This window comes from Desmodus rotundus, chromosome 12, assembly GCF_022682495.2.
Source record: "Desmodus rotundus isolate HL8 chromosome 12, HLdesRot8A.1, whole genome shotgun sequence".
Classification (NCBI taxonomy): Eukaryota; Metazoa; Chordata; class Mammalia; order Chiroptera; family Phyllostomidae; genus Desmodus; species Desmodus rotundus.
In genome coordinates, this window is record NC_071398.1 from 28510944 (window position 1) to 28536820 (window position 25877).

Consider the following 25877-nt stretch of genomic DNA (forward strand, 5'->3'; position numbering starts at 1 on the left):
CCAGGCCGCAAGCATCACCGAGGGTGTGATCTAGGTCACCAGGGCGGGGCCAATAGTAATAACAGCAGCAAGGTGATAAAAATTAATAACATCCCCCTCGTTTTACTCTGTGCCAGCTTTTTACATATGTATGCAATGCCTTTAATTTCCCCAACAATCCAGTGAGGAAGGGGCCATTACATTGCATTTTATAGGTGAGGAAACTGAGGCACAGTGAGGTTGAGTTGTGTGCCCAAGGCACCACCGGTGTGTCAGAGCCAGAGTGTCAGACTGGCTGGGCGCTGTGCGCACCCACCGCTGCCTGTCCCGCCGGGCGGGCCTGTGCAGTGCAAGACCTTCCCTACCCCCCCCCCCCCCCCCCCGCCCTGACCGCACATCAGGGGGGCTTCGCAGCCGTGCAGTCCCCCGGGGCCCCACGCCTGGTTTCACGCTCTGGTGTTGTCATCTTGACACTCAATACTTTTTGAACAAGGGACCCTGCGTTTTAATTTTGCAAATTTTGTGGCCAGTCCTACCTCCTGGCCCCTGTCCTGGTCAGGCTGGCAGCAAGGTGGGCATGCTCAGAAGTAGGAGGCACACCCTACCCATCAATCTCCCAGGGGTGGGCCTGGTCTGGGTCCTTCACCCCAGAGATGCTGACTTCCACCCCCCACCCCCGACCCAGTGCATTGGCAATTCCTGGAGTCCTGTGCGGACCAGGCTGGTGCCCTAGACCTGTCAAAGCCCCCCAACAGGTGCCAGCGCTGACTTCTGGGTGGGCATTGTGGGAGGGGCTGGGGCTGAGGGGGCAGTGAGGTGCTTTCCCACTGCCCCAACCCCAACCCCACCCCATCCCCTTCAGGAAGTCTTGAGGAGTAATCTGGGGGCCGGTTGGCTATCTGAGAGGGGGGACATCAAGACAGACTGTAGGACAGTCCGATAATGGGGAGAGCCCTGAAATTTCCTCTCTTGACTGCCCCACTCAGCTCTGACTGTCTTTACGTAGGTGTCTGCCTCAGTTTCCTCATCTGTGCAGTCAGGCCTGACTGAGGTTTGACCAGGGGCCAAGCACTCTGTGAGGGTTCTCACTGCAAAGTGAGTGTGCTGGGCCCCACTCCACACACTCCCCTCCACCGCGCAGGACGCGGGCACTAGGGTCAGGGCCAGCTGTGGGTGGGTGCACACACTCGCATGACATGCTCCAAGGTCAGCCAGTGGGACTGGGCCACCCACATTCCATCCCCAGGTGCGGGCTCCAATGCCCAAGCCCTTGGTTTCCCCAGCTGCCCCATAAAGCAGGAAGGGTCTGGGGCTCTCGGGTCCTGAATCCCAGGGAAGGGCTTTGGAAATTGATTTAAGCTCTGTTGGTTCCCCCAACTCATGCAGCGAGTCTGCGTCTGAGGCTGCTGGGCCCCTCCGGGGGCCCTGGGCTAACAAGGGCTGTCGGAACTGCCATGCCTTCTGTACTCCTTAACTCCTCTCCACTGCCTCCTCCCCGCTCCCAAACGCATTCCGCCAGGGTATCAGCATGTATCAGTTCTGCAAGATAGTTTTTCTCGTCCCGGTTTTGCAGGTAGGGAAAGTGCCCAGAGAGCTCCAGACACTGGCCTCAGGCCACACAGCTGATAATTGGCCCAGCCCAATGCTAGACCTGAGTTTTGGCTTTGGCACCAGCTAAGTCATTGACACTTGACTGTGATTTTGTCAGCCCTCACTCTCCCTTAAGTAGTATTCACAGCTCCAGCTTGCTTTGAAATGGTGGCATCAACGCAGGCAGCTGGGGTGGGGTGGCTGTGGGGGTTAACCTCTCGTGTTTACTGGGCAGTTCCTTGTCTAGAACGCAGAGCCACTGGGCAAAGCCAGGGTCCCCATTAGAGTGGGCCCTCCCTTCTTCAATGGGGTAAGAAATGGAAGTCTGGGCCTAGAGGGTTAAGGCATGGGTCTCAGCAGCCCGGAGAATAAGGCTCTGACCTCCCTCCCCGGGAGTCCCCAGGAGCCAGCTCCAGCCCCAGGCCTGGCCAGCTGGACCTGGCCCAAACCCCGGAGGGCCCGTGGGCGCCGGCCTCCGGGCCCACCCGCCCAAGAGGGCGTGACGACTGCCTGGCAGGGGCCCCGCTGGCCCGGCGCCTGGTTCCTGGGCTGGGACCCCACGCTGCGGCCTTCCCGGGGTTAGAGAGAGAACCCGCAGGCCCCAGATGAGAGTGAGCTGGGCTTGCTCGGTTCTCCGCCCTACTCCCCCTGCCCCCTTCTCCTCCCCCTTTTCCTCTCCGCTCCCCTACCCCCCCCATCCCCCCCACCCCCGCTTCAGTGGGCGGCCCAGGTCGGTGGGGGCGGGATGGAGCGAACCTAGAGCTCATCAATAGGAGACATCTGCTTTAAAAAAGAGGGGGTGGGAGGGGAGGTTAACGCCGAGGTCGGCGCGGCGGAGCCTGCAGCACGCCCCCCACAACCTTCCCCGACGACTTTTGGCCTTGGAGCAGATGGTGGGGGCGGGGGTGGAGGATGGGCGCAGCCGGCGGGCCCCACATATTACCACACCCATGAAATTTCCCGAGGCGGGAGCGCGAGGCTGGCTCACTTTCCCCCGCTGGCCCCCCTCCCTCTCAGGGCTCTGTGATCTCCCCCTCCCGCGGACGCCTCCGCCCTGCTCCCTGAAGAGGCGCCTCGGGTCACAGACGCCCCCAGCGGGCCCTCCAAATAATCCCCCGCCCCCAGAGGAAGTGGGGGAGGGGCGGGAGCGGCGAGGAGACCTTTTTACATGTAAATACTAGAACTGGCCTCCTGAAAAGGCTTTTTTCCCCCGCCTCGGTTTTGTTTCTGGAAAGCCTGATGTTACCTAGACAGGGCCTCCTGCCGACCACGAAGCTGCCGTCAAGTGCTAGGGAGGAGAAATATGAAGTAATGTCATCTAGAGAGTTGGGTACCCACAAGCCCAGGGGAAGCGAAGCTACACGTCTGCACAGCGAGCTGGGCTCTACCCAGGAAGAGATCCCGGAGGAGAGCCGGAGGGGACCCCTAAGGTGTTCAGGATCAGAGCCCAGGAAGGGATCTGAGTTTCAGCCCCAGCGCTGCTGTTAAATGCCTGCGCTTCAGGCTGTCCCTTCCTCTTGCCTGTTCTCAGTTTTCCCACCTGTGAAGTAAAAGCTCTTGGCTTCCCTTCCAAATGTCAGGAGTCAAGGAATTGGGGGGATGGGGGTGAGGAGGGTTGTCGGGTTGTCCGCAAGGCTGGCCACCACCCCTAGAGTCAGCGTGGTTTTGTTCAACAGCTGGCCTTCTGTGGATTCAAATCCTTTTCTGACCCTTTAGCTGTGTGGTCTTGGGCAAGTGGATGAACCTCTCTGAGCCTCCAGCTTCCTACATCATAATAGCACCTGCCCCACATCATAGGATTTTGTGATACTAAGTTATGGGTTGGATGCAATAAATAATACCTACTCTTGGTAGTGTTATTATTACTTAAGACTGAGCTCAATGATTGGTCCTGGGAAACTGTCCCGGGGCCTGGGGGTGGGAGGGACCTGTTCTCAGCATCCTCAGGGCTGCTCACCTCTCTCTGTAAGTATCTGCCTGCATGGAAGCCTATGTTTTTGGCTCTGCCTCCCACTTGACATTCCCTTCATTTTTGCATGCCCTGCAAGGCGCCTAACGCAGAGCTGACGCTCTGTAAAATTGGTGGCATGAGTGTGTGAGTGAATGAATGAAGTAGTGAGTGAATGTATCCCCACATGGGAGAGTCTTCGAGCCCAGCCCGAGGGCCCCTGAAGGACCAGACCACCTGTTCATGTTCTGTCTGGATCCTTCCTCCTCCTCACCCAATGAAGTGGAGAAGTGGGCAGCCGTGGTCTCCAGGGCGGCAGAGGAAGGGGGTGCCTTTGCCTGTTCTACTGGCACCCTCAGGTGCACCCCATGTTCTGAACGGGTAGGTAGTAACAGCTGCCATCCACTGTGGCCCAGCTGGGTGGCAGCCCCGTCCTGAGCACTGCCCCCTTTAATTCTCACAGGAACCCAGGAGGGAGATGCTGTTGTCCCCTTTTATAGATGGGCAAGCTGAAGCCTGGAGCCTTCCAACCCCTCACAGTTAGGAAGAATTCAAACCCAGCCACTGGTTCCATGGCCTGCAATGACGATAGCTGCCACCAGGATTCTCAGGGCCTCTCCTGTAAAACTGGAGTGGAGACGCAGAGGGCTGAGGCCGTCGGGCTGTGCCCAGGGCCACTGCCCACGCTCCCCAGTGTGCACAGATGCAGACCTGGGAATGGCCGGCCAGTGCGGGCAGCTGCTGAGGGCCGCCCACTGCAGCCTCCTGCCTGCCGTCCCCGTGGGCCACCTGGGCAGGTGTTGGCTTGAGCCTGTCACCCAGAGCCCCATAATCAGAGGTGCCCTCTCTGTGAGGTAGGGATCGCTCACAGGCCCAGGGCAACACTGGGCCCTTTCGACCTCCCTGCTGGCCCCCGGAAGGCCCTGGCCAGGGCTGTCAGGGGTCATTGGCAGCCACTCTGTCTGTGAGCCCCAGGGCTGTGCCCTCCCCCGTCCTGCTCCCTCACCAGCCCTGACCTGGACCGTGATTTATGGGGTTACAGCCAAAGGCCAGTGGCCATGGGGCCCATGGACAGGGGTCAGGACAGCCAGGAGGCGCCAAAGATGAGGGTGGTCGCCTGCCCTGTGACCCAGGTGGCTGAGGGCTCGGGGGAGGGGTAGCAGCCCCAGCAAGGCCTCCCTTGGGCGAGATGAGGCCTTGATTCCTGCCATCTGGCTTCCCCAGCCTGGGAGGTGGGGGTGCCCCCCACCGGCTCAAATGGCTGAGCGGAGGGAGGTCTGGAGACAGATGGCGGTGGGCCTGAGAGGTAGAGGGCGGACTGTGTTCAGAGGCACTTGCGGGCGTGCTCTCTCTCTCTCACGCGCACACCAGGTGCCACTCTAAGGCACTTTGCAGTTCTGGCCCTGTGTCGTCGGGGGATGGGCCTCTGAGGAGCCTTCAGGTCCAGACTTGCCTGGTGAAAACTGTCCAACAACAGACAGGCACACACACGTGTGCTTACACACATGCGTGCACAGATCCACAGATCCACACAGACATGCGTGCATCCATGAGACACTCATACACACAGTTTACACAGATACATGTACAGAGACCCATATGTGCACACACAAATGCACACACACACACTTGCTCACCCCCAGATGGCTCTGCCCTTCAAGGTCACCAGCCCACTGAAGGTAGATCCCTCCCTTTGGGCTTCAGAGCTGAGTCTTTCTCCTTCTCGACAGTTGGCTCCCACCCCACCCTTTCCCGCAGCAAAGACTGTTCCTAGAACACCGGCCTCTCTCCCCATCCTGCCCCCTCACTTTGCCATATTTATCTGTTAATGCCTCATGATCTGCCTTGCTCCTTAGAATATGAGCCCCCAGCAAATGGATTTCCCACACCTTGTTGACCAGCACGTCCTCGACACTGGCTTAGTTCCTGGCACAGGAAGTGTTTGTGGAATAAATGAATGAATGAATGAATGAGTGATTGAGTGAATGAATGGATGACTTGGGATAAGGTTGGGCTGGATAGTTACTAGGCCATTAGGGTGTAGTTAAATCTCTGCTGAGTTGTGGTCTGGAATAAAACCCCAGCCCCTGATGGTGCTTAAAGGCCTTTCATGCTCTGGCCCGTAGGAGCTCTATCCAGCTGCATCCCCACCTTCCAGGGGGAGCCTCTGTGGCAGCCACACTGACTGCCTCGTTGGACCTCAAACACACAGATCTCATTCCTGCCTCGGGGCCTTTGTACATGCTGTTCCCCTGGCCTGACACTCTTCCACAAGCTCTGTGCAGGATTCCGTCCCTCCTGTGTCTCAGGCCTCAGCTCGCATATCATCTCCCCAGGGAGGCCTCTGCTGACCACCACTCCTTAACACAGCTATTCTGTGGGCCCCCCACTGGCTTTGCTTCCCCATGGTGGTCTTCGGTCACTGAAATGGCATTATTCTTCTGCCTGTTTACCATTCTGCTCCCCGTCTCGGCATCAGCTCCAGGCAAGCAGGAACTTTATCATATTTTCTGCTGCTTCCCCAGCATCTGGAAGAGGGTAAGGTGCTTAGTAGGTGGTTGCTAAATGTTTGTTGACTGAATGCCTGAAGGGTGGGGTGATAGGCTCCTAGGCCAGGGCAGAGCTGCCGATGTGTTGGGAAGCAGGGGGTTGAACCCCACAGCAGAGTCAGACTTAGGGAGGCAGTGGGCAGTATCTGGTGTCAAGGGGTCATCCAGGAATTTTTGGTCAGGAGAAGGGTGTGACGTGTCTGTTCTTCCAGATTACATACCTGCCCGGAACCCAGACAGTACCCACGAGGAGTCCCTGTTAGACATCCTGTCGGGTGGGGACTGTCACAGCACTCTGCCCCTTTCCTAGGTGGCATCCGCCCTGACAGCCGCTGAGTTAGTGTCCGGGGGCTGCCATAACACATTACAAACTCGGTGACTTAAAACAACAGAAATGTATTCTCTCTCAGTTCTGGAGGCCAGAAGTCCACAGTCAAGGGGTGGGCGGCGCTGGTCCACTCAAAGCTCCAGGGGAGGATCCTTGCTGCCTCTTTAGCTCCCAGTCACCCAAGGCGCATCACTCCAATCTCTCTGCCTCTGTCCTCACATGGCCTTTTCCCTGTGTCTGTCTCCCTCTGTCCTTTCCTCTTCTTGTAAGGACCCCAGTCCTGGGACTTAGGGCCCACCCTAAATTCAGGATGATCTCATCGAGAGATACTTAACCAATTATGTCATTATAGTGCTGGCTAGCAAAGACCCCATTTCCCAATCAGGTCCCATTCTGAGGTTCCAGGGGTATGTGAACTTGGGGAACACCCTATCCAACCCCGTTCAGCCTCCATTCCTTTCCTGGTGCGCGCTGCTGCCTGCCATATGCGGGCCCTCAGCTCCTCCACCCTGCCCACTGAGAAAATCTGACACTACCACGGGCAGTTTCCTGTTTAGAGGGCGGGGTGCAGCCTCAGTCTGTGGGGGGCAAGGACAGGCCTCCTGCTGTGGTCCCCAGCAGGCTGGCTACCTTGAATGAACTCTCAGGTGACAAGTGACTTGATGTTTGTTACCCGTTCCCCACCATCACCATGAGAAAGCTGCAGCTGGAGGCCGGAAATCTCAGGTCCTGTTGTCCCCAACACAGGCAGAGCTGGCAGCCGGGACGAGGCAGTGTGGGAAGCAGGCCTGGGAGGGCTTCGCACTGTAGCACATGGTCCAGAGTGTGGCCTGGGGCCCTTGGCCACAGGTTCCAGTGCAGGTTCCAGCCCTGTGACCTGGGGTCAGCTCCCTCCGCTCTTGGTGCTGCTCCTCCATCTGTGAAACAAACACAGCAACAGTGCCTCCCTTTTGGTGGTGTTGAGGGGGGTCGAATGAGGAAATATATATAATCTGCTTAGATCTGGTTCTGGCTCGTGCTAACATTTGTATGTGTTAGCTGTCATTATTGTGGGCAAAATCTTAATATTATTACAGAAAGTGCAAACCTAGAGGCAAATCTCCCGGGCAGGTGTGGCGCATGTTCATAGTCCAGCTGGGAAGAAGAGGCATCACACACAGATTCCCTAAGCCCCCCCTCCCCCACTTTCTCCTACAGGGGTGGCTGGGACAACGGGAACCCTAGCATTTGGAAGACAGCGGAAAGTGCCGGGCTGGGTGACCTTGCTCAGGTTTCCTGACCTCTCTGAGCTGCAGCTAACCCCTCTGCTTAGGGGGTGATGGGGCTCACCTGTGGCCCCTTGTAGTGACCAGAAATAACGTTTGCAGCAGGCCCAGAGCTCCTACAATGAAGTAAGGCCTTGAAGGGTGGCAGGCGGGTTCTGGGGCCAGGGAGGGGCATTCCAGTGACCTGAAGGGCACAAGTCTCAGCAGCTGGAAAGCTTCCTCTGGGACGACCAGAGCCTCAAGTCCCGTAGGGGAGACCAAAGCGGGGACAGGAGAGATGCGTGATGCCTTTTCTGGATCAGCACCTCCTGCAGCCGGACCCCCACGGGAGTGATGCAGCGGGCCTTTCGTTGTTCACAGCTGCCCAGTCTACTTTATTTGAAGAGTGGACCAGCGCAGCCAGGAAACCTGGGCGGGGTGGGGCTGTTCTATTTCCTGAGAACACTATGGCCCGGAGGGCAAAGGTCGTGGCTTGCTGTGCCCTGGTCCCCTACATCCCCAGGCCTTTTGCAGGCTGCTTGGGGCAAATCCTTCAGTCCCTGCACACACACACACACACACACACACACACACCACATGCTATATAGCTGGGGCTTTGTGCAGAGAGAAAAGCTGCCTCCTCTGGATGCAAACCTGTAGCCGATGGGAGGGGCTGGAAGCTGCACCTGGCCTCAGGCCTGACCTCCTGTCCATCATTGAGCTGGACACTCCCTTACCCTTCCTCTAACCCAACCTCCATGTGACCGTTGAGGCCCACATTTCAGGTGTGGAATGGAAACTCAGAGAGGTTCAGTGCCCTCGGGGATCCTATCACACCCCTCCTCTGTGCCTTCTCTCTGGGACCTTGTCTTGGGGCCCCAGCTGTACCCGTTGCTCCCCAGCAGCCCGTCTTGGCCTCCAGTGATCTTGAGGCCGCTTTAATTCCTCGGGCTTCCCCCGCAGCACGCTCCATGGGAGGCTGGCTGCTCGGTTACTGACTTTTCTTCACTTCTTGCCTTTGATCTTCTCAGCCTTTATCTTCCGGCCTGGATCTCTGTTGGTGCCCCATGGGGCTGCTTGTTTCAAGCTGCCTGGCACTGGGCATGGGGTGCCATGCATGCAGACAGCCCCCGTTGCCCCCTCCACTCCCCAGAGGAGCTCCTCACTGCTGTCTCTTCCTTCCCAGGAGCACCTGCCACTGGGGTAATTAGGGGTGCGACACCAGGTGCAGCTGGCCCCTGCTGCTGGCACTGCGGAGGTGGGAGTGTGCTACCTGCTCCATCAGCCACGCGCAGAGGGGGGATATGAGCACAGAGGGGGAGACAGAGGACCCTGCGTGCCGGTTGCTGCCTTACATGGCCCCTCACAGGTGCAAGCCCAGATTCTGTTGAGCTAAGCTTTGCGTGGCGGGCGGCTGGCAGCGAGCTGCTGAGCCTTCCAAAGGTAGCAGCCATCTGCACTGTGATAAAAAGCCCCAAGGATGATAAATAGACAAGTCGCACTTTTATTGGATTGCAGTTCGGGAGCAGCCACTTTGGGTTTGGCACTGTGCTAACGACAGATTTCTGCTTCCCTTGCAAGGCCTGGCCTCTTGGGGAGAGCGCCAGCATCGGCCCTCTCCTGGCCAGTGAGAGAGTTCTCCCTGTCCCCTGCCGGGGGCTCTGGCCTGCTCCCACCACTCCGCCCCTGTGGGGCTTCAGCAGGGAGCCCATCTCACAGCCCCCTGGGGTCAGGTTGACAGATGCACATACAGACTTTGACACCTGACGGCCGTGTGTCTCGGGCAGGCCACCTAGCCTCTGTGCTGTGGGCTCCCCATCTGTGAAATGGGCAAATAATACTGCACGAGCTGGGGAGGTTCCATGAGTAATGGCTGTGCATGCAGCATTTGGAACTGTGCCTGGCTTACATACGGTGAGCGTTATGTAAATATTAACTGCTGGTATCCAAGCCACCACCACCATCATCATCGATAGCATTATGGCTTCCAGAGAGCCTCGCCTGGCCTGGGCACCCCGCAGCGCAGGGAGCTATATAGGGTGACATCTGGGAAGAGGGGCGCTATTCTTGGGAGGATGTGGGCTCTCCCAGGACACCAAGGCCCCTGTTTCTCCCTTCACTCATTGGGTGAAGGTGGGAGCTCAGGATCCGGCCAGCCTGGCTCTGCACTGGGACCATGGGTAGCAGCTGCCATGTTCTGTGCCTCGGTCTCCCAATCAGTCAAGGATGGGTAATAGTAGAGCTAACCTCACAGTGTTGTTGAGAGGCTTAAATGAGATGATACTCTTTAAGCTCCTGGACCTGTGCCCGGTGCCTAGTAGGCACAAGTAAGTGTTGGCTCGTGGTGGTGTTCGCCATTCCTCCTTTGGACACTGAGATGACAAGTCCTGAGAAGGGGAGTCAGGCAGCGGAGCTCGGCAGGGCTGGGGCCTCTCTGGACAGCCGCCGGTTTAAGCTCAGCACGTGCAGTAGAGAGGCCGGCTATGCCCAGCCTGAAAAGTGTGTGAACAAGGAGGGAAGGAAGGCGCAGCCGGCAGAGGCCCAGCTCTGTCCCACTGAGCTTCCTGTGCACTGTGGTGTAGTTAACAAACCTCTCTGAGCCTCGGTTTCCTCATCTGTGCCCCGCGAGAGGCCTCCCAGGCTTGGCCTCTGTTGTTCCCATGTGACCTCTTCTCTCTTTGCTGGCACGTGGCTTCTTCCTTGGTTGTCCCCTCTGCCTCCTTTGTCCTCCCCCTCCCCTCTCCCTTCAGCCCCTTCCAAACCCCTCCACACCCCTTCTAGCTCCAAGGGTGCTGCCTGTGCTGCGTGCCCAGGACCAGGCCTTTCTGTTTTTAGCTAGGACAGGAGCCAGCTCCCCAGGCACAGGCCCTGTGAGGGCCTCTCACCATGGGCCCCCTGGACGGCAGTGGAGGGCACAGATGGGAGCGTAGCCCCCTCTACTCTCTTCGTGGCCCGGGGCACTGTGAGAGTTCCTGTCCCCCCCACAAGGACTCCTCCTTCAGCCACCCTTGGCTCTGGCCGCACCAGGCTCACCCTGGTGGGAGAGCACAGGATAAGAGAAGGTGCCATAAGGAAGCCCACATGAGCATGGCGGGGGGCAAGAGCTGAGGCTCCCAAGGTCAGGGTTCAAATCCCAGCCTCACCACTGGATGCTGGACAAGTGACCTCTCTGGACCTCGGCTTTCTTATCTGGAAAATGGGGCTGCCCGTGGGCGTGCTGTGAGCACTCAGGACGGCAAGTACAGGGGCTCAGGGCATACCAGCTGTCCCCATTGCTGGGCCAGGTGCTTGCCATGCCACCTTCACAATGGCCTTGTGAGGTGAGTCCATCTTTCCACCTCCCAGGTGACGTGATGGAGGCCTTGCAGGGCTTGGGGCTGTGTTAGCATCACAGAGGTATCAAGGGGCGGGACCTGGGTTGAAACCCCATTTCCCCTCAGACCGTGAAGAGCTCAGGAAATGCACGGGAGAAGAAATGAGACGAGATTTTAGGTGTGAGTGCCTTCCCGGGCACAGCTTTGAGGCCATCTGTGCCCAGCCAGTACCCAGCCTTGTCGGCCAAGTTCCAGAGAAGTTAAGCGAGCGGCCTGGCATCACACAGCTCTCGCGGCCAGGACAACGTGCTCTCTCCTGGTGGGGGGCTCAGGCAGCTTCCAATTCCTCCGGGCCTGCTCTGGCTCCGTGTTGGAGATGTGAGTGCAAATCTTAATGAAAGAGAGGGAGGCACAGCCTGCAGGGAAGGGCAGGGCATCCTGGTGGCCGGCGAGGGCTGCCTGAAGCCTGGCTCTCCTCCTCCTTCCGTGGCTGGCTCTGGGCCCCTTCAGTGATCCCTCGCCCATTACCTGCTTTGGAGAAGGGTGTGCAGACATCAAGGGCCACATAAGAAAGATCCAAGGCTTAGTGTGTCAGCCTCACTGTGCATTACACCTGGGTCCAGCCTCAGGGTTGCTGCAGCAGACTTCCAGATCTTTCCATAAGCTCTCCAGTTGATTCTAATATGCAGCTAGGCAGGACAGAGAACCCCTGGTCCTCAGGAGCCTGTGCTCTTTAAATAACTGTCAGATATTGAACACTGCCATTTCAGAAGCATCGAGAGGCCAACTGCAAGGGAGGAAGGGAGAGAGCATTTATTGAGTACCTACTGTGTACTTGGCAATGCTCCAGGCACTTGGCACATGATACATGTTAGCCCAGTGAAGTGGTTGTGGGACCCAGAGAAATGAGGTGGGACCCAAAGGAGAAGATACTCCCCTTGCCTTCTGGTACCTTCTAAAAAGAGCCAGGACCAGAGCTCTGGCCCATTTCCTCTCTTTCCTGCTCACTTATCTGGCACCTCTTCCTCTATCCGCTGAGTTAATGCACACTGGCAGGGGGAGGGGAGGGGGGACGGGCTTTGGGGGCACTGCTGGCAGCCTGCCCCGGGCCGCCCACACCCCCTGCCCCTGCAACCCTGGGCAGGAAACCACCAACGTGCTTATGAAAGAGGCAGGCGCAGCTGCTGTTAACAGGTGAGCCCTTCCCTAGCTGCCCCTCTCCCAGGGCCTCCTGGAGAAATCCGTAATGAAGTGCAGCTGTGAACTCCAGTTTTGGGTCAGAAAGGCAATTTCTCATCTCTCCTCCCAGCAATTGAGTTGAAAATCCAGGAGCTGTTTGCCTCCCTGGTGCCTCCGCCCCTCAGCCCTCGCCCGCCAGAGCAGAGGCTTAGGAGGCGGGCAGCAATATTGCTGCTGTCAGAGGCAGGTGGCCCGGGCAGGAGGGAGCAAGCTGGAAACCAAGCCCCTGGCCCCTCGGGGCTGGCGAGGTGGGAGCGGGGAGCAGCTGGCCGGGGTGCTCTGGGAGATCGGAAGGCTGTTTTTCCCCTCGTTTTAATTGGTCTTTGTGGCTCTGATGGCAGGCCTGATTCACCTAGTGGCAGCAGTTTGGCTCGGGGCTCCTGCCCGCGCACCACATCTGAGGCATTCGGAAGGCGCCAGGCAGCTGTTCCCAGCCCAACCGACGTTTCTGGATGGTGCTGTCCTGGAAGAGCCCGGAACAGCAGAGCTAGGGGTGGCGGGGAAACCTCAGGGCCCTCGCTGGGCCAGCAGCCTGCTGCAGGGTGAGGTTGGGGGGAGCCCGGGGTTCTATATCAGGCCCCATCATGTCACCTTTGGCTTCAGGGTCACCTGAGAAGCCAGTTTCCATAAGGCCCAGATGACAGGAGGAATGTTTGCCAAGTAAGATTGATTGGAAATGTGAGCCCAGTGGTGACTCCTGTCTTCAGGGAACAAGGCTTATGAAACCCAATTGCCTTGCTTTCTGTTCAGCAAAGATTCACTCGGTGACTGCTGAGTGACTTGAAGGAGCTGGCACAGAGTAGCCATTGTGGGTCAGGGCTCTGGGCCCCACGTGCCAGGCTTTGCGTTGCTGCTGTGTGACCTTGGAGAGATGGCTTGACTTCTCTGATCCTGCCTCCTGTAAAACATAGGGGTGGAAGAGCTGCTTTGAGAATTTGATGATGACGACAATGACAATAATAATACTGTGGAAGTATAGAGGGGTGCGCCACCTCTGGCAGACGAATTATGAGTAGCCCCCTTCCTGCCACCCTGCTCACCAGGGCTCCCCGCTTGATCCAGTGGGCGGGGGCAGGGTCTCAGCCCCGGTGGCCTTCTCCCTCCAGCCCCTTTGCATGAGTCTGAACTGCGTAGCTGCACCCGGACACCCTCTCACAGGTTCACTTTGTGGCCAGCTCTATTTTAGACTCCTTAGTTAGTTTTCTTTTTAAATATTTTATTTATTTATTTTTAGAGAGCGGGGAAGGGAGGGAGAAAGAGAAGGAGAGAAACATCAGTGTGTGGTTGCCTCTCACGCCCCACCTACTGGGGACCTGGCCTGCAACACAGGCATGTGCCCTGACTGGGAATCGAACTGGTGACATTTTGGTTTACGGGATGATGCTCCAACCAATAGAGCCACACTGACCAGGGCTTCACCCTCTGTAAGTATACTGTTTGGTGAGTTTTCGACAATGTATACAGTGGTAAGACCACCACCACGGTCAAGATACAAAACCTTTCCCCCAACCCAGAAAATTCTGTGGTACCCAGATAATTTGCAGTCATTCCCTGGCCCCCAGAACCACAGATCTGTTCTCTGCCCCTGTAGCTCTGTCTTTGCTAGAATGTCACAGAGGTGGAAGCATTCAGTATAAAGACGTTCGTGCCCGGCTTCCTTCTCTTGGCACGCGGTTGCAATCCACCTGATTGGTGTTCATATCTTGGGGCCCATTGGTGGTCCGTTGTGTGGATTTGCCACAGTCGGTTTGTCCATTTGCCATCAGTGGGCATTGGGGCATTTACTTGGTGTGCTTTAATTCTTCCACAACTGTCTCAGGCTGCTGTAACAAAACAGCATAGAGTGGAGGGCTTGAAACAACAGATGTTAACTTCTCCCAGTTTTGGAGGCTGCAGGAGATCAGGGTCTGGCAGGGTCAGTGTCTGGCGAGGGCCGGCTTCCTGACTTGCAGACCGCCACCTCCTCGCTGGTCCTCATGGGACTTCTCTGTGCACTCGCAAAGGGACCATTCTCGCGTCTCCCCTCTCATAAGAACACTGATCCTATCGGGGGGCTTCACCCTTGTGACCTCATCTAACCCGATTACCTCCCAAAGGCCACCTCCGAATACCATTGCATTGGGGGTTATGGCTTCAACACTTGAATTTGAGGGGACACAAATGTTCAGTCCACAACAGCAACACAAAGCTGTCATGTGGTCTGTGGCATTATTGTCCCCTCTGACCGGCAGCGTCACAGAAGCCCAGCTTCCTCCCACATGCCCGAAACCCCAGAGTCCCCTCCATGGCCGCCCTCCTCCCCTTTCCAGCTCCCAGAGAGACCAGGTCCCATGTGCCCGCAGCAAGAAGTGTCCCCGCCCCAGGGACCCATCTCCCAGCGTCAGGTCTGACCTTGGTTGGAGATGCCTCTTTGTCCCCGCTGGAGACCCACGGCCAGTGCGAATAATTGGATTTTAATAAAACGGATGGGAGTGCAGCAGCAGTCTGCCACCCCGGCCTGCGCCGAGGCCCTGCAATTAAACCGATTATGTCTTGAGAGGCAAGCTGTCTGACTCTGCATCCCTAATTTGGTGGTGCTTGCCGGCCCTGCTGGGATGGTTGTTTATTTATTTACCCAACCATCACGAGCTGGGACACGCTGGGGGCCTGGGTAATTACCGTGAGGTGGCGAGCCCACTCCAGCCTCCAACTCTCCCCACACCAAGAGCTCAGTGAGTCACAGCGAGACTTTGCAAATGCTGATGCCGACCCCCCACCCCATCCCCGGGTTCTGATGTGGTTGATGTGGGACAGCAGCCAAGCCACTGGGATTTTTCAAAGTTCTAACAGGTGAGAGTGACTGGCTGCCCCTGACCTAAAGGAAACGGGTTTTTCTGGAAGCCCAGACTGGGTGCTGCCTTCTTCCCTGGATTCGCCCAGGCCCCTGGGGGCGCAGGCTGTTGCAGTGTGCAGGCAGGTCTGTGGTCGCCTGCACCTCACGGGCCCATGGAACCCTGGAGAAGGCTCTGAGCGTGGGGCCCTCAGCATAGATGTTGCCAGAGAGACATCTGGTGGGCGGGGCTCCAGGTACCTTTTCGGGCAGCATGTTGGCAGTTTCTCCCATTTATTTTAACAAACATTTATTGAGTGCCTCCTCTCTGCCAGGTGTTCTGTTGGTGCCAAACGGGTGGAGACTCCTGCATGGGGGCTGAGGGCTGCGGAGTGCCTCCACCCCCACCCTGTGGCACCAAGGGTCTTGGCTGGAGAACTTGGTCTTCTCTGGGAGTGTGTTTTGGCAACGATTACCCCCCTTGTCTGTGTGTTTTGGGTTTAATGACCCCCCCCTCCAAGAGGGGACCCAGCAGCTGGGCAGACTGGCAGAGAGACACAGCCCCAGGACCCTGGATGAGGCCCACCTCTCCGGGACCTGGGCCCCCCTCTGTGTGATGGGGGCAGTGGGGGTACCAACCACAAAATAACCCTTCTGGTTCTTGCACTGGGTGAAGGTTTTAGGTTTTGGCACCAGCACAGCTGATGGGGTGTGAGCGAAGCTGTTTTGGGGAGCTCTGCAGTAAAACCACCCAGTGACTTGGAGACCTGGGGCAGCTTGTCCAGCGCTCTGTGCCCCTTCCTGTCCCTGCAGCCCGTCCTCAGAGGCTGTGCAGACCACGGTGTGAGCAAACACGTGTGTGTGAAGGCTCGGCCCTGAGCACGCAGTGCACGAGTGCCAGGTGTTTGATGACGATGATTAATTGGGAAAGAAGAGGCTGCCAGTGGGCGTGAGCCAGCTCTGGAGCGACAGGGGCTATGGGGCTGCTTGGTGAGGGCTGGGCCAAGAGCAGCCCCTTCAATTAGGGTGAAGTCAGTGAGTGGAGGTGGGGCAGGTCCCATCAGGTGGCGACCTTGGGGCTGAGGGTGGCTCCAGGAGCCCCAGCTGCTGAGGGCTGGAGTTGGCTTGTGTTTCTCACCGCCCCAGGAGACAACCTCCCAAGGCTGGGGTCAGAGGGGGCTGTGCCTGGCCTGGGGTCCAGAGCCTGGGGGATAGAAAAGTGGCAGCCTTGTCTTTCATGTAAGTGACACTGCTCAGACCTTTTCCCCTCCGTGCCTCATTTCCTCATCTACAGAATGAGGTTGCGCCCCACCCCAATCTGGGAAGACTCCCCAGCTGCGTGTATGACTGAGGAAAGCCCTGGGGCTGACCCCACCTACTTGGTACCCCTCTCCAAAGCCCTCCTGCCCCTCAGAGCCTCTCCATTGATGCCTCGGTCCCCTTGGAGGCTCCAGGCCCCTTCTCCTGAGCCTGGAAACCCTCCTGTCAGCTACTGCCTGCTCCCCTTCCCAGGCTGAAATGCCCTTCCCTCCCAGGGCCCAGCGCACGCACGCGGACCCCGCAGGGCAGGCCCTGCTATATGCACGTTACAGGCACATATGAACTGGTCATTTTCACTGTAACTGCGAGGAGGTGTGTGCGGCGTCCCCATATTCCAGATGAGGAACCTGAGGCTCAGAGAGGCTTGCGACTGGCCTGGGGATTCACCGTTGTTAGGGAACAGAGCTGGCATTTGAATCTGAGCTCGCCCTGGCCTGGTCCAGAGGAGCTGGAGTTGCACTGAGTTAACACAGTCCGGCTGGGAAGAGGGTCACCTAAGGGCCGGACCCATGGTGGGCTGGGTGTGTGCTGCAGAGGGAGTCGGCCGTCAGCATTCTCTTTGTCTGGTTTTGGGGACCGATGGAACTGGGGGCACTGGGACTGGGTGAAGGGAAGTCATGGAGAGAGAGCATTCCAGGGGGTGTGCCCTGTGAGAGGAAAGGGTCGGAGGTGGGACCAACCAACAGAGTTTGTTCTGGAGCAGGGCCTCCAGGTTTATGCTCTAGAAGTTCCAAACGTCCTGCATCCCCAGCAAGTCACAGCACACTGCACCAAGTAAAGGCCCGTGTGGTGGGGACCAGCGCCGACTGCAAATCCCCAAGGGCCCTGAGGACAGGGAGGAGAGTGTTGTTTTTCTGCCTCATGTGTATGTGAGAAGACTGGAGGCAGCTAAGTGCCATTTGAAGGAGATGAATGTAGCATCTCAGGTGGGGAAAACTGAGCAGGTGAACACCTGCTGGAAGGCTGTTGTAGGAACCCAGGCCCTGCGGGGGAGGAGAGCGGGCCCTTCCCCAGGGGAGACCAGGGGGCAAGCTGTGTTTTCTAAAGACGCCATTCCACCATTCACCACGTGAGGACAGAAACAGGCCTTCCCTGCTCAGTCACAACGAACCACTTCCTGCGAGGTGGTGCCCAAAGGAGCTGATTGGCCAGGGGCATCTGCAGCCTCCTCTCCAGGAGACTTTACCAGTTGGGCTCAAAGACATCTTCTGATGAATGAGCCTCAGAAGTCCGTGTCCTAGGCTGGCTGGCAGCCCAGGACTGCTGAGTTGGTGAGCCTACAGGCTCCTGCCTCCCCTGCTTTTCTCTGACCCCAAAAGATAGGGCAGCTGCATTTGCCCGGGAGCAGCTGGGATAGGGATGGGAAGGGAGAAGGAGAGGGGCCTGTCAGGCTTATCTGAAAAAGGTCAGGACCCCGCAGCAGGCAGCACAGGGGTGGGAGGCAGAGGCGAGGAGACAGGAGAATGTGTATCTCCATTGGGAGCCACGAAGGGGGGTGGGCAGGGGTGGCCTCGCCTGTGAGGCCTGGACCACAGATGCTCGCCCGGCCACAAATCCCAGGAATTTGGTGGCTGCTTCGGGGAGTCTGCCTCTGACCTGGATGAGGATACAGGTCATCTTGGGTCCCCCCTGTCCTTTAAAGGGTCAGCACAGCAGACCTTGCTGTCTCCCTCCAGTGATGAAATGTGTCACAGCCCCAGGAGCTGGCAATGGCTAGCTTTTGGCATGTGGGGAGTGGGGTGAGGGGTGGGCTCCCTCCTATGTCCCCCGGCTTCCCCGCCAACAGGAGTGAGCAGGCCAGAGAGGTCCTCAAGCCCCAGGAATGAGGCTGATTCCTCCCTGCCCCCAGGCACCCAGTTTCAGCATGGCTTGACTGGGGGGGACAGGTACAGGGGCTGAGGGGGCTGGCAGGAGCCCCTGAGCACTGAGAACATGACCCCAGGCCTGGTGCTGCCCCCTGGTTGTGCAGGAGCAGCAGCAGCAGCAGCCAACGTTTACGAAGAGCTCACCGCAGTGAGTGGGCCCTGGCCGAGTCCTTCCTAGACGTTGCCCCATTTCCTCCATGGCAGAGGGCAGTACCGTTGACCCCATTGTATCGATGAGGAAACTGAGGCTGCGCCTTCTGCTTCCTGTTCCCAGAGCATGGGGGTGTCCAGAGTCGTGTGTGTCATTTTTAGTCCTTTGATCTCAGGTTTGATCTCAGGTCTGAGATCAAAGGACTAAAACTTCCGCTTCACCGCTGTATGTGACACCATGGCAGTTCTGCCGGCTTGGTGGTTTCTGATGGTGGCTGTACCCATTCACCCTGCACCTGTGACAGCAGGGCCAAGTCAGGGGGCAGGCAGAATATACCCAGGGTGACAACCCTGCCCGCCCCAAAGACCAGCCCGGCGCGCTTCCGTGTCCTGTCCGTGCTCGCACCCAGGAACAGGTGGGTGTCAGTCATTTACCCCTTGCACAGTTTGAGGAGTGTGTTCCTCCTGGAGGTTGTACTTTCAGCGTGTGCTTCCTGCCTGTGGGTGGGAAGACTGTCCTAGGACAGGGATCTGAAACTAGGAGGGTAGGATTCAGAAAGCAGCAGGCCTTCCCCAGCAGAGCCACCACCAGCCCACACAGGTCCTTTGTGCAGATTAGATGGCGCTTCCTCCTCCAGACAGATGGAATGCAAGCGCAGGTGCATGTGGATGAGCAGAGCGGGCACCGGGCTTCGGCTCCCGTCTCCCATGTCGGGCAGGTGCTCTTGTGCAGTGAACAGCTGCTGGCTCCTGATGCCGCCACCCCCAGTGGGCTGCTAGGGGCTCAGAGTACAAACCCAACACCACCCAGCTGTCCTTTCACCCTGGAGAAACCGGGGTGCTCATCTCTTCTGCCCTGTTTGATGTCTTTAGCTCATGTGCTTAGTGGGGCGTGGCTGGGATCTGTTAACTCATGGAAGAGGAGGTGCAGAGGTGGAGGACTCTAAGAGATCATTTAGCCCAGCGTGCCCATTGTATAGATGAGAAGACTGAGGCCTCACAAGTTAGTGTGACCTTGAGCGAGTCATTGTTCAGACTATTTCTCCTCTCCAGTTCTTTTCTCATTTGCATTGAGCCCTTGCTGTGTGCAGAGCTGGACAAGTGTGTCCAACCCTCCTTCACAGATGAGGGTGCTGAAGCCCCAGGCCGCTGGGCATGTCGCTCAAGTTCATACACTGAGTTAATAACCGTTGGATTCCAGTCTACGCTCCTGTCTCCCACTTCCGGCCTTTCTCTGTCTGTTCCCAGCGGTTTCTCAGAGCTCCCACCAGGCAGCGGGCCCCACAGTGCCTCGGGATCAGCTCGCTTCCTGTGGGTTAAAGAGGAGGGGGCAGGACATACCTTCACCCAGTTCCTGGCCTCATAGCTGGCTCTCCCCATGCCTGCTCTGCGCAGTCTAATCAGGGCACCCTTCTTGCCCTCGGCAAGGCCAGGGTGGAGGGGTGCTGCCGGCACTGCTGGGAGTTCTGCCCAAACAGACTGCACTCTTCCTCCCTCCCAGCCCGTGTCCCTGGACCAGATGAAATATTCCCCTACAGCCACTCTAGCCTGAAAAACCAAGTGTATTCAAGGTCAACAGGGCTGGCCGGTGAAGACCATGTGTTCCTCTCCTTGCCGCAGCTGTTCTCAGCTCCACCGCACATTAGGACCACCTATATTCTAGAAATGCTGTATTCTAGAAATACTGAGGCTTTGGCCTCATCCTCAGGGATGCTGATTTGGCTGGTTAGGAGCGGGGCCCGAGCCTGGTATTTTTAAAACTTCCCAGGTGATTGTCACGTCCAGCAAAGGTGCAAGCTACCCTCATGCCAATACCCATGCCCGTGGGGGGGCCCCTGACTCTTTGGGTGTGGAACTGGGTTGTTTGCTAATCTGCTGGGTGATGGAGGGAGAAACTTCCTAGTAAAATGGAGTGTAACTTACCTGTAGTTTCAAAAGCAAACTGACAAGCAGGGGATGGGAAACTTAGTCAGAGGTGAGCGAGGCTGTGGCTGCTCCAAGCAGGTCAGGAGCCAGCAGCGACCTCTCCAGAGACATGAAGACGGGGGAGGGAGGCAGAAAGGTGGAGCGCACACTCGTGCAGTCATGGCCCTATGGGCCTGAATTTTAATATGGATGTTGACAAACCGAGGAACATTCCAGAACCCAGGACTGGTGGGGAATGAGCTGAGGAAGCCAGGGGCGGGGATGGGGTGAGATTTTGCTGGAGCAGAGCAGACTCAGGGGACCTTGAAAGTACACTCCAAGTACCTAAGGTCCGATTACAACAGGGCAGGGCTGGGCCCGGAGAGTGGAAGTGCCATGATGTCAGCTCAGTCCCAGAAATCCCACTGCAGAGCATGCTCGACACCAGCTGTGAGCTGGGCTCCCAAGAACCTCTGCCCGGGCCTGGGGCTGGCTTAGCCTAGGTTCCTCCATGTGGGCACTGCCTGCCCTTGCGACTGAGTGGTTCCTGGCGGTGGCCGCTGTCCTATGCGTTGTGGGCGCTGAGCAGCATCCCTGGCCCCCGCCCACCGCGCTAGTAGCGCCACCACCTGCTGTGAGGGCCAAAAATGTCCGCGGACATTGCCAAATACACTCTGGGGGTCAGAACCACCGCCCCCCACCCGGAACCACCGACTGGGAACAACAGCCCTCTTCCCTGGCTGCACAGAGGAACCCCCTAAGCGCTTCAGAAAATATTGCTGCTGCCGGAGGTGTGAGGTCATTGCTCTGGGTTTGGCCCAGACAACCTGGGAGGAGGTTAAACTGCCCCAGGTGCCTCCAGTATGAGGCAACCTTTGAGCTCCCCTCCCTCCCCCGGGAAGACTGCTCCTCAAACTTGAGACATAAGAATCACCTGGGCAGTGGCTCGGAACAACAAGCCCCAACTTAATTAGAATCACCTGGAATTCTCAGACTCCAGCAAGTGTGGGAAAGGCCGCTAGATTTCCATAAGCCCCTAGCAGCTTGAGGCTCCAGGATTCTGAGCTGAGGCCTGGCTAGCCAGCCTGGCTGGGACCTCAAGCACCTCCTGCTGGGTTTCCTCCCAGCCCCACCACCCTCCCTCCCACCTCTCCTTCCCTCCCCAGGGCTGGGCCTCTGCTCACCTCCCCCACCTTCTCTTCCCCTGTGACTTTATCCCAGCTTCCCCGGCCCTCTGCCAGCTCCATTGAGCCCGCCAGCATCCCAGCCCCTCCTTCTCCTCTCCTCCCAGCCGGTGGCTCTCAGCGCAGGCTTGATTTAGTAGGCGTTGGAGGAGAAAGGCAGCTTGAAGAGTCACTAAGAGCCTCGATGCTGGCCGGCACTTATCGGGAAAGGAGAGGCGGGTAGCCTCGGGAAGGAGCTGGGGTGTAAGAAGAGAGACACCTCTCCACCCAGGAGGGGGGCTTGGCAAGCCTGCCATCACCACAGCCCTCTGCAGAGTTATTGCTGTGGGCTACAAGCACCCCCTCTCCTGCTCACAGGATTGGGGCAGCCCCTCCCTGCCACACCCTGCTGGTGGGGGAGGGGGAGGGGAGGGGAGGGGACCGGGAGTCCCCCAGGCAGTCTTCCACGAGTGGGGCTCAGGCCCTTGATGCCCTAAGGCAGGGAGTTCACAGACTCCTGGGTTAGGAGACATGTCAGGTGGGCTCCTAGGGAGATGTCCTGTAGCCCCTGGCTGACTATTGGGGGCAGGGGAGGGTCCCCCCACCTGGCTTCTCCCCACCAAGCCTTTTGGTTGTTTGCCTGTCCTCCTCTCCTGGTGCCTGTTCCTCTCCTTCTCCTCCTCCCTGATGAAAAAATACAAAAGAAAAATGCGCCAGTGCCCAGGTCTGGGGAGCCCCAGCCCGCGGGATGGAGAAATGAAAAGCGGCCCCAATTAGAGGCTTTGGTTCTGCAAACTTGATGCTCGGCACTTGAACTGTCACGGCGGAGCCTTAATTAGCAGCGGCGGGGGAGAGGTCAGGAACAACTCAGCAGTCTTGACAAGCGCGTTATCAAGTGCAGGGGAGCGGGGGCTGCCCCGGCCGCGGGCGGGGCGCCGAGAAGTGGGGGGAGGAGAACGGCGGGGGCACCGCGCGCGCGGGAGGGTGGCGGGGAGGAGGCGCGCGGCCCCGCGGAGCGGGAAGGTAATAAGATGGTTGCTGCGAGGCGGCTGCTCAGCCACGGCTGGCGGTGCGTGAAGCCTCCAGCGAGGGCGCGGGCGAGGGGATGCGGGGCGCCCCTGGGGGTGGTGTGAGAGGCTGCTCAGGCCCTCTAGGCTCCCCAGCACTTCCCCCAGGTCCTTGCAGAAGGCGCGTGGGGGCGCAGCGGGCAGGGCGCTAGCCACGCAGTGGAGCGGACGCCCCCAGCTGCTCCTCACCCCCCCCCCCAGGAGTCCCGGGGCTTCGTCCCTCGGTGCCCCGGCTGCCCGGCGACCTCCTTAGCACCTCCCTGGATTCCCAGCCCCAGGTGAGCAGCTGGCTGGAGGAGCGTACAGTGGCTTGGACGCCCCGCCGCTGGCTGTGCCGGGAAGCCCTTCCTAGAGTCCCCTGGGTCCCTGCGGCCAGCGGGGGCGGCACAGCATGCTCAGCATGAAGACCTGGTCGTCCCTGCTCCTGAACCTCAGTAAGTGCCGAGCTCGCCGCCTGGGGAGAGGGAGACGGGGAGGGCTGGGGATGGAACTTTCTGGGGCGCACCACCCACCCCTGCCTGGCACGCCAAGTGGGATTACCTCCAGGTCATGCACGTGGTCCCCAGGCACCACCGACCTGCCGCCTCCTCATCCCTGTCAACTCAGAAAAGAAGCCGATCGATTTATTTTTTAAAGTAGAAAAGCTCCATCTGCCCGCCTGTCTGGCTGCACCTGGGGCACGTCCAGGGGCTGGCAGATGAGAAGTGTGGAGAATCACCTTCAGATTTTGTCCAGCAGAGGTGGCCAGCCTGTACCAGCCTTGCTGCTGCCCAGGGGCTCCTGTTATCGTGGCCAGTTCGCAAGGTGTGCTGGGAGTGCCGACCCTGGCTGGCCCCTTTGTGTCAGCAGAAAACCAAGGGACCAGGGTCCAGGAGTGGAAATGGGGGGAGGGGGTTTCTTCTTCCCTTTCCTTGCACATAGGTGGGGCCCAGGGGTGTGATATGTGGCTTTAAACTGTCTTTCACCACCCCCTGCCCCCTTCCCAAATTGCGCTGGCATCTCCATGGGCCCCTGCTAACCCTGTGCACAGAAGAACTCGCTCACTGTGCCAAGGTGGTGACCTCCTTGAGACGGTGAGAGGATAAGAAGTGTCAGAGCCTGCTGTGGGCAGTACTGAGTCAGTACTTGTCCGAGAGGGTTTAGCAGGACTCTGAGGCCCAGGGACACCCTGCAAGCAGAGGGCGTGAAGGTGGCATCGGGCAGGGCAGGGCCCCTGAGGTTCTTAGCTGGGGGCGGGGGCAGGCAGAGGGAATGATGGAGAGAAGGCAGCAGTGAACAGTAGCTCAGGTTTCCAAGATTTTTTTCTAGGGTGATTATAGTCACCCTTGTAGAGGGTAGGTGGGATGGTGGCATCGGTGCAGCCCCCTCCCATGAAAGGTGGGACATCTGGACCTCCAGGCTGGCCTTCTCCTCCAGGTAGACCAGTTTGCAGGGTTCCACCAGTTTGGTGGAACCCACCTGGCCCCAGCGTGCTCCCCACCCCCTCACCCAGGCTGCTGGGGTCCCCACTGCCCCTCCTCCCTGCCTCCCCTCCCTCCCAGCCCTGCATCTCTCAGTGTGTGCCTCTCTGCCTGTTTGAACTGCAGCTTTTAAAGCTTTTTGCTTTTTGAAAACTCAGGGGGGGAACAGTTGCTTGTGGAGAGGTCATGAACAGTTGATGATTATAGTCCAGTGGGTAGAAAGAGCTTAAAACAAATCCCCATCCATCAGATGTCAGCTTCGGTGGTTTCCAGCATTCTCCTGGGGGGCTGGGGCGGGGGCGGGGGCAGGGGCGGGGGCTTAGAGGAAGGGGAGGCTCCCTTCCTTTCCATTAAATGAACCTGCAAAACTCCCTCTGATGCAGGTGTTTGATTGTCACTCCCCTCTGCTGGCTCCCTCTGATCTCCTTTCCTCCAGAAGCTGGGGGAGGGGGACTGTGAAGGGCCCTGCCCGCCCCATGACACCTTGGCTGTTCCAGAAGGCCCCTCGCCATCTGGGTGCCCTAGGCCAAGTCACGAGGCATCTCCAAACCTCAGTTTCCCAGGGCGTACAGGGAGGCCAGTCACGAGAATGTGCACCACCATCTGCCCAGGGGACCATGTCCTTGGCCCACAGTGCTCTGTAGTGAAATCTGAGGCTTCTCCCCAGCCCATAGAAAGTGACTTCCTTGGAGCAAGAAGGGCCTCACTCTGTTCCCAGAGCCTAGTGTGAGGGGCAAGGAGGAGAAAGCTGGATCAGCTGGTTGGGGTCTCCAAGGAGCCCCTTGCAGACAAACGAGGACTCACAATGCACCGGCACCACCCTTTGCCTGTGGTCACACCTCAGGTCCATGGCAGGCAGCTTCAGGAGAAAGATGCTGGCTTTGTGCTCTCTGGGTGTTGCAGGTGAGGAAACTGAGGCACAGTGAGGTGGTGAGGGAGCCTGGGCAGTCCCACACCAGGGCCATGTCCCTGGCCAGCCAGCCATGGCCACTGTGTGTCCCTTCCTCCAGCTGCAGAGAGATCTGGTCACTTCACTCTGTCGCAGTCTTGGACAACCCTGCTCCGCCTGTGGGATGCAGCTATTTGGTGAGAAGTCCAGGCTCCTCCCCCAACCCTCCAGCCAGCTGACTCCCAGGTTTTGTCCCATGTCCTGGCCATTCCTGTCTCTGTTTAGTGCCTTGGCTACTAAGGAGGCACACAGAGTAGAGGAGCCTGTGGGAAGAGTGCCAGACCCACAGGCTCCTGTCCTTCCGCTACTTCCTCATTGCTGTGTGACTTGAGGCAGGTGACTGAACCTCTCGGCGCCACAGTCTTCGTATGTAGCGTGGGGATTGTGGTTCTGCCCTCCCAAGAATGAATGCATCAGTCAAGTTAATAACGGTGCCTGCACCCTGCTAAGTCAATAAACGCCAGCTGTTACTCTCTTCTCTTCCACCTGGAAAGCCCTTCCAGCTTCTGTCTGCAGTCTGCCTGGACCTCAAGGCCTCGCTTGAATGCCAACTCCTCCAAGAAGCCTTCCAGGTTCTACCCAACCATAAACATCTCTTCTACTGCCTCCTGTCTTTGTGGCCAGTGTTTTTTTTTTCCTAGGTGGAATCCATACCTTTGTACCTAGTCTGTCTCTCCTATCAGACAGCAATTCTATGAAGAGAGATCCTTTTCATTCTCATTTCAGAATCACGCAAGGTGTTGAGTATGCAGTAAATGCTCAATAAATGCCTGTGGATGACTAGAGGGGGGCCATTTGTCTAACTAGACCAGTGTTTCTCCATGTTGAGTGGGCACTAGGCTCTGACAAATATTGGAATAACATCCAAACTCAGCGCGGACCTTCAGGAATGCCTTCACATCGTTTTCAAGACCCCTGAGTGGAGGGGCTTGGGCTCTGACATCCCCCTCCTTAAGGCTGAGAGGTCAGGCTCACCTCTGGCCAGCTGGCTAGCTGTG

General features: G+C 58.1%; 1 protein-coding gene across 4 annotated transcripts in view; it reads left to right on the forward strand.

The window, feature by feature from the left end:
* GSE1 (Gse1 coiled-coil protein) overlaps window positions 1-25877 on the forward strand; it is a 411107-nt gene that overhangs the window by 203641 nt on the left and 181589 nt on the right. Inside the window, exons 1-2 of one of the 4 annotated variants that reach the window (XM_053914690.2) lie at window positions 21894-22258; window positions 22672-22904. The exons of 2 other annotated variants lie outside the window; for them this stretch is intronic. In XM_053914690.2, coding sequence (XP_053770665.1) covers window positions 22862-22904 — 43 coding nt within the window. In that variant the 5' untranslated portion in view covers window positions 21894-22258; window positions 22672-22861. Of the gene's footprint in view, window positions 1-21893; window positions 22259-22406; window positions 22427-22671; window positions 22905-25877 lie in introns of those variants that run through there. One more of the 4 variants, XM_053914691.2, reaches the window with a different exon arrangement.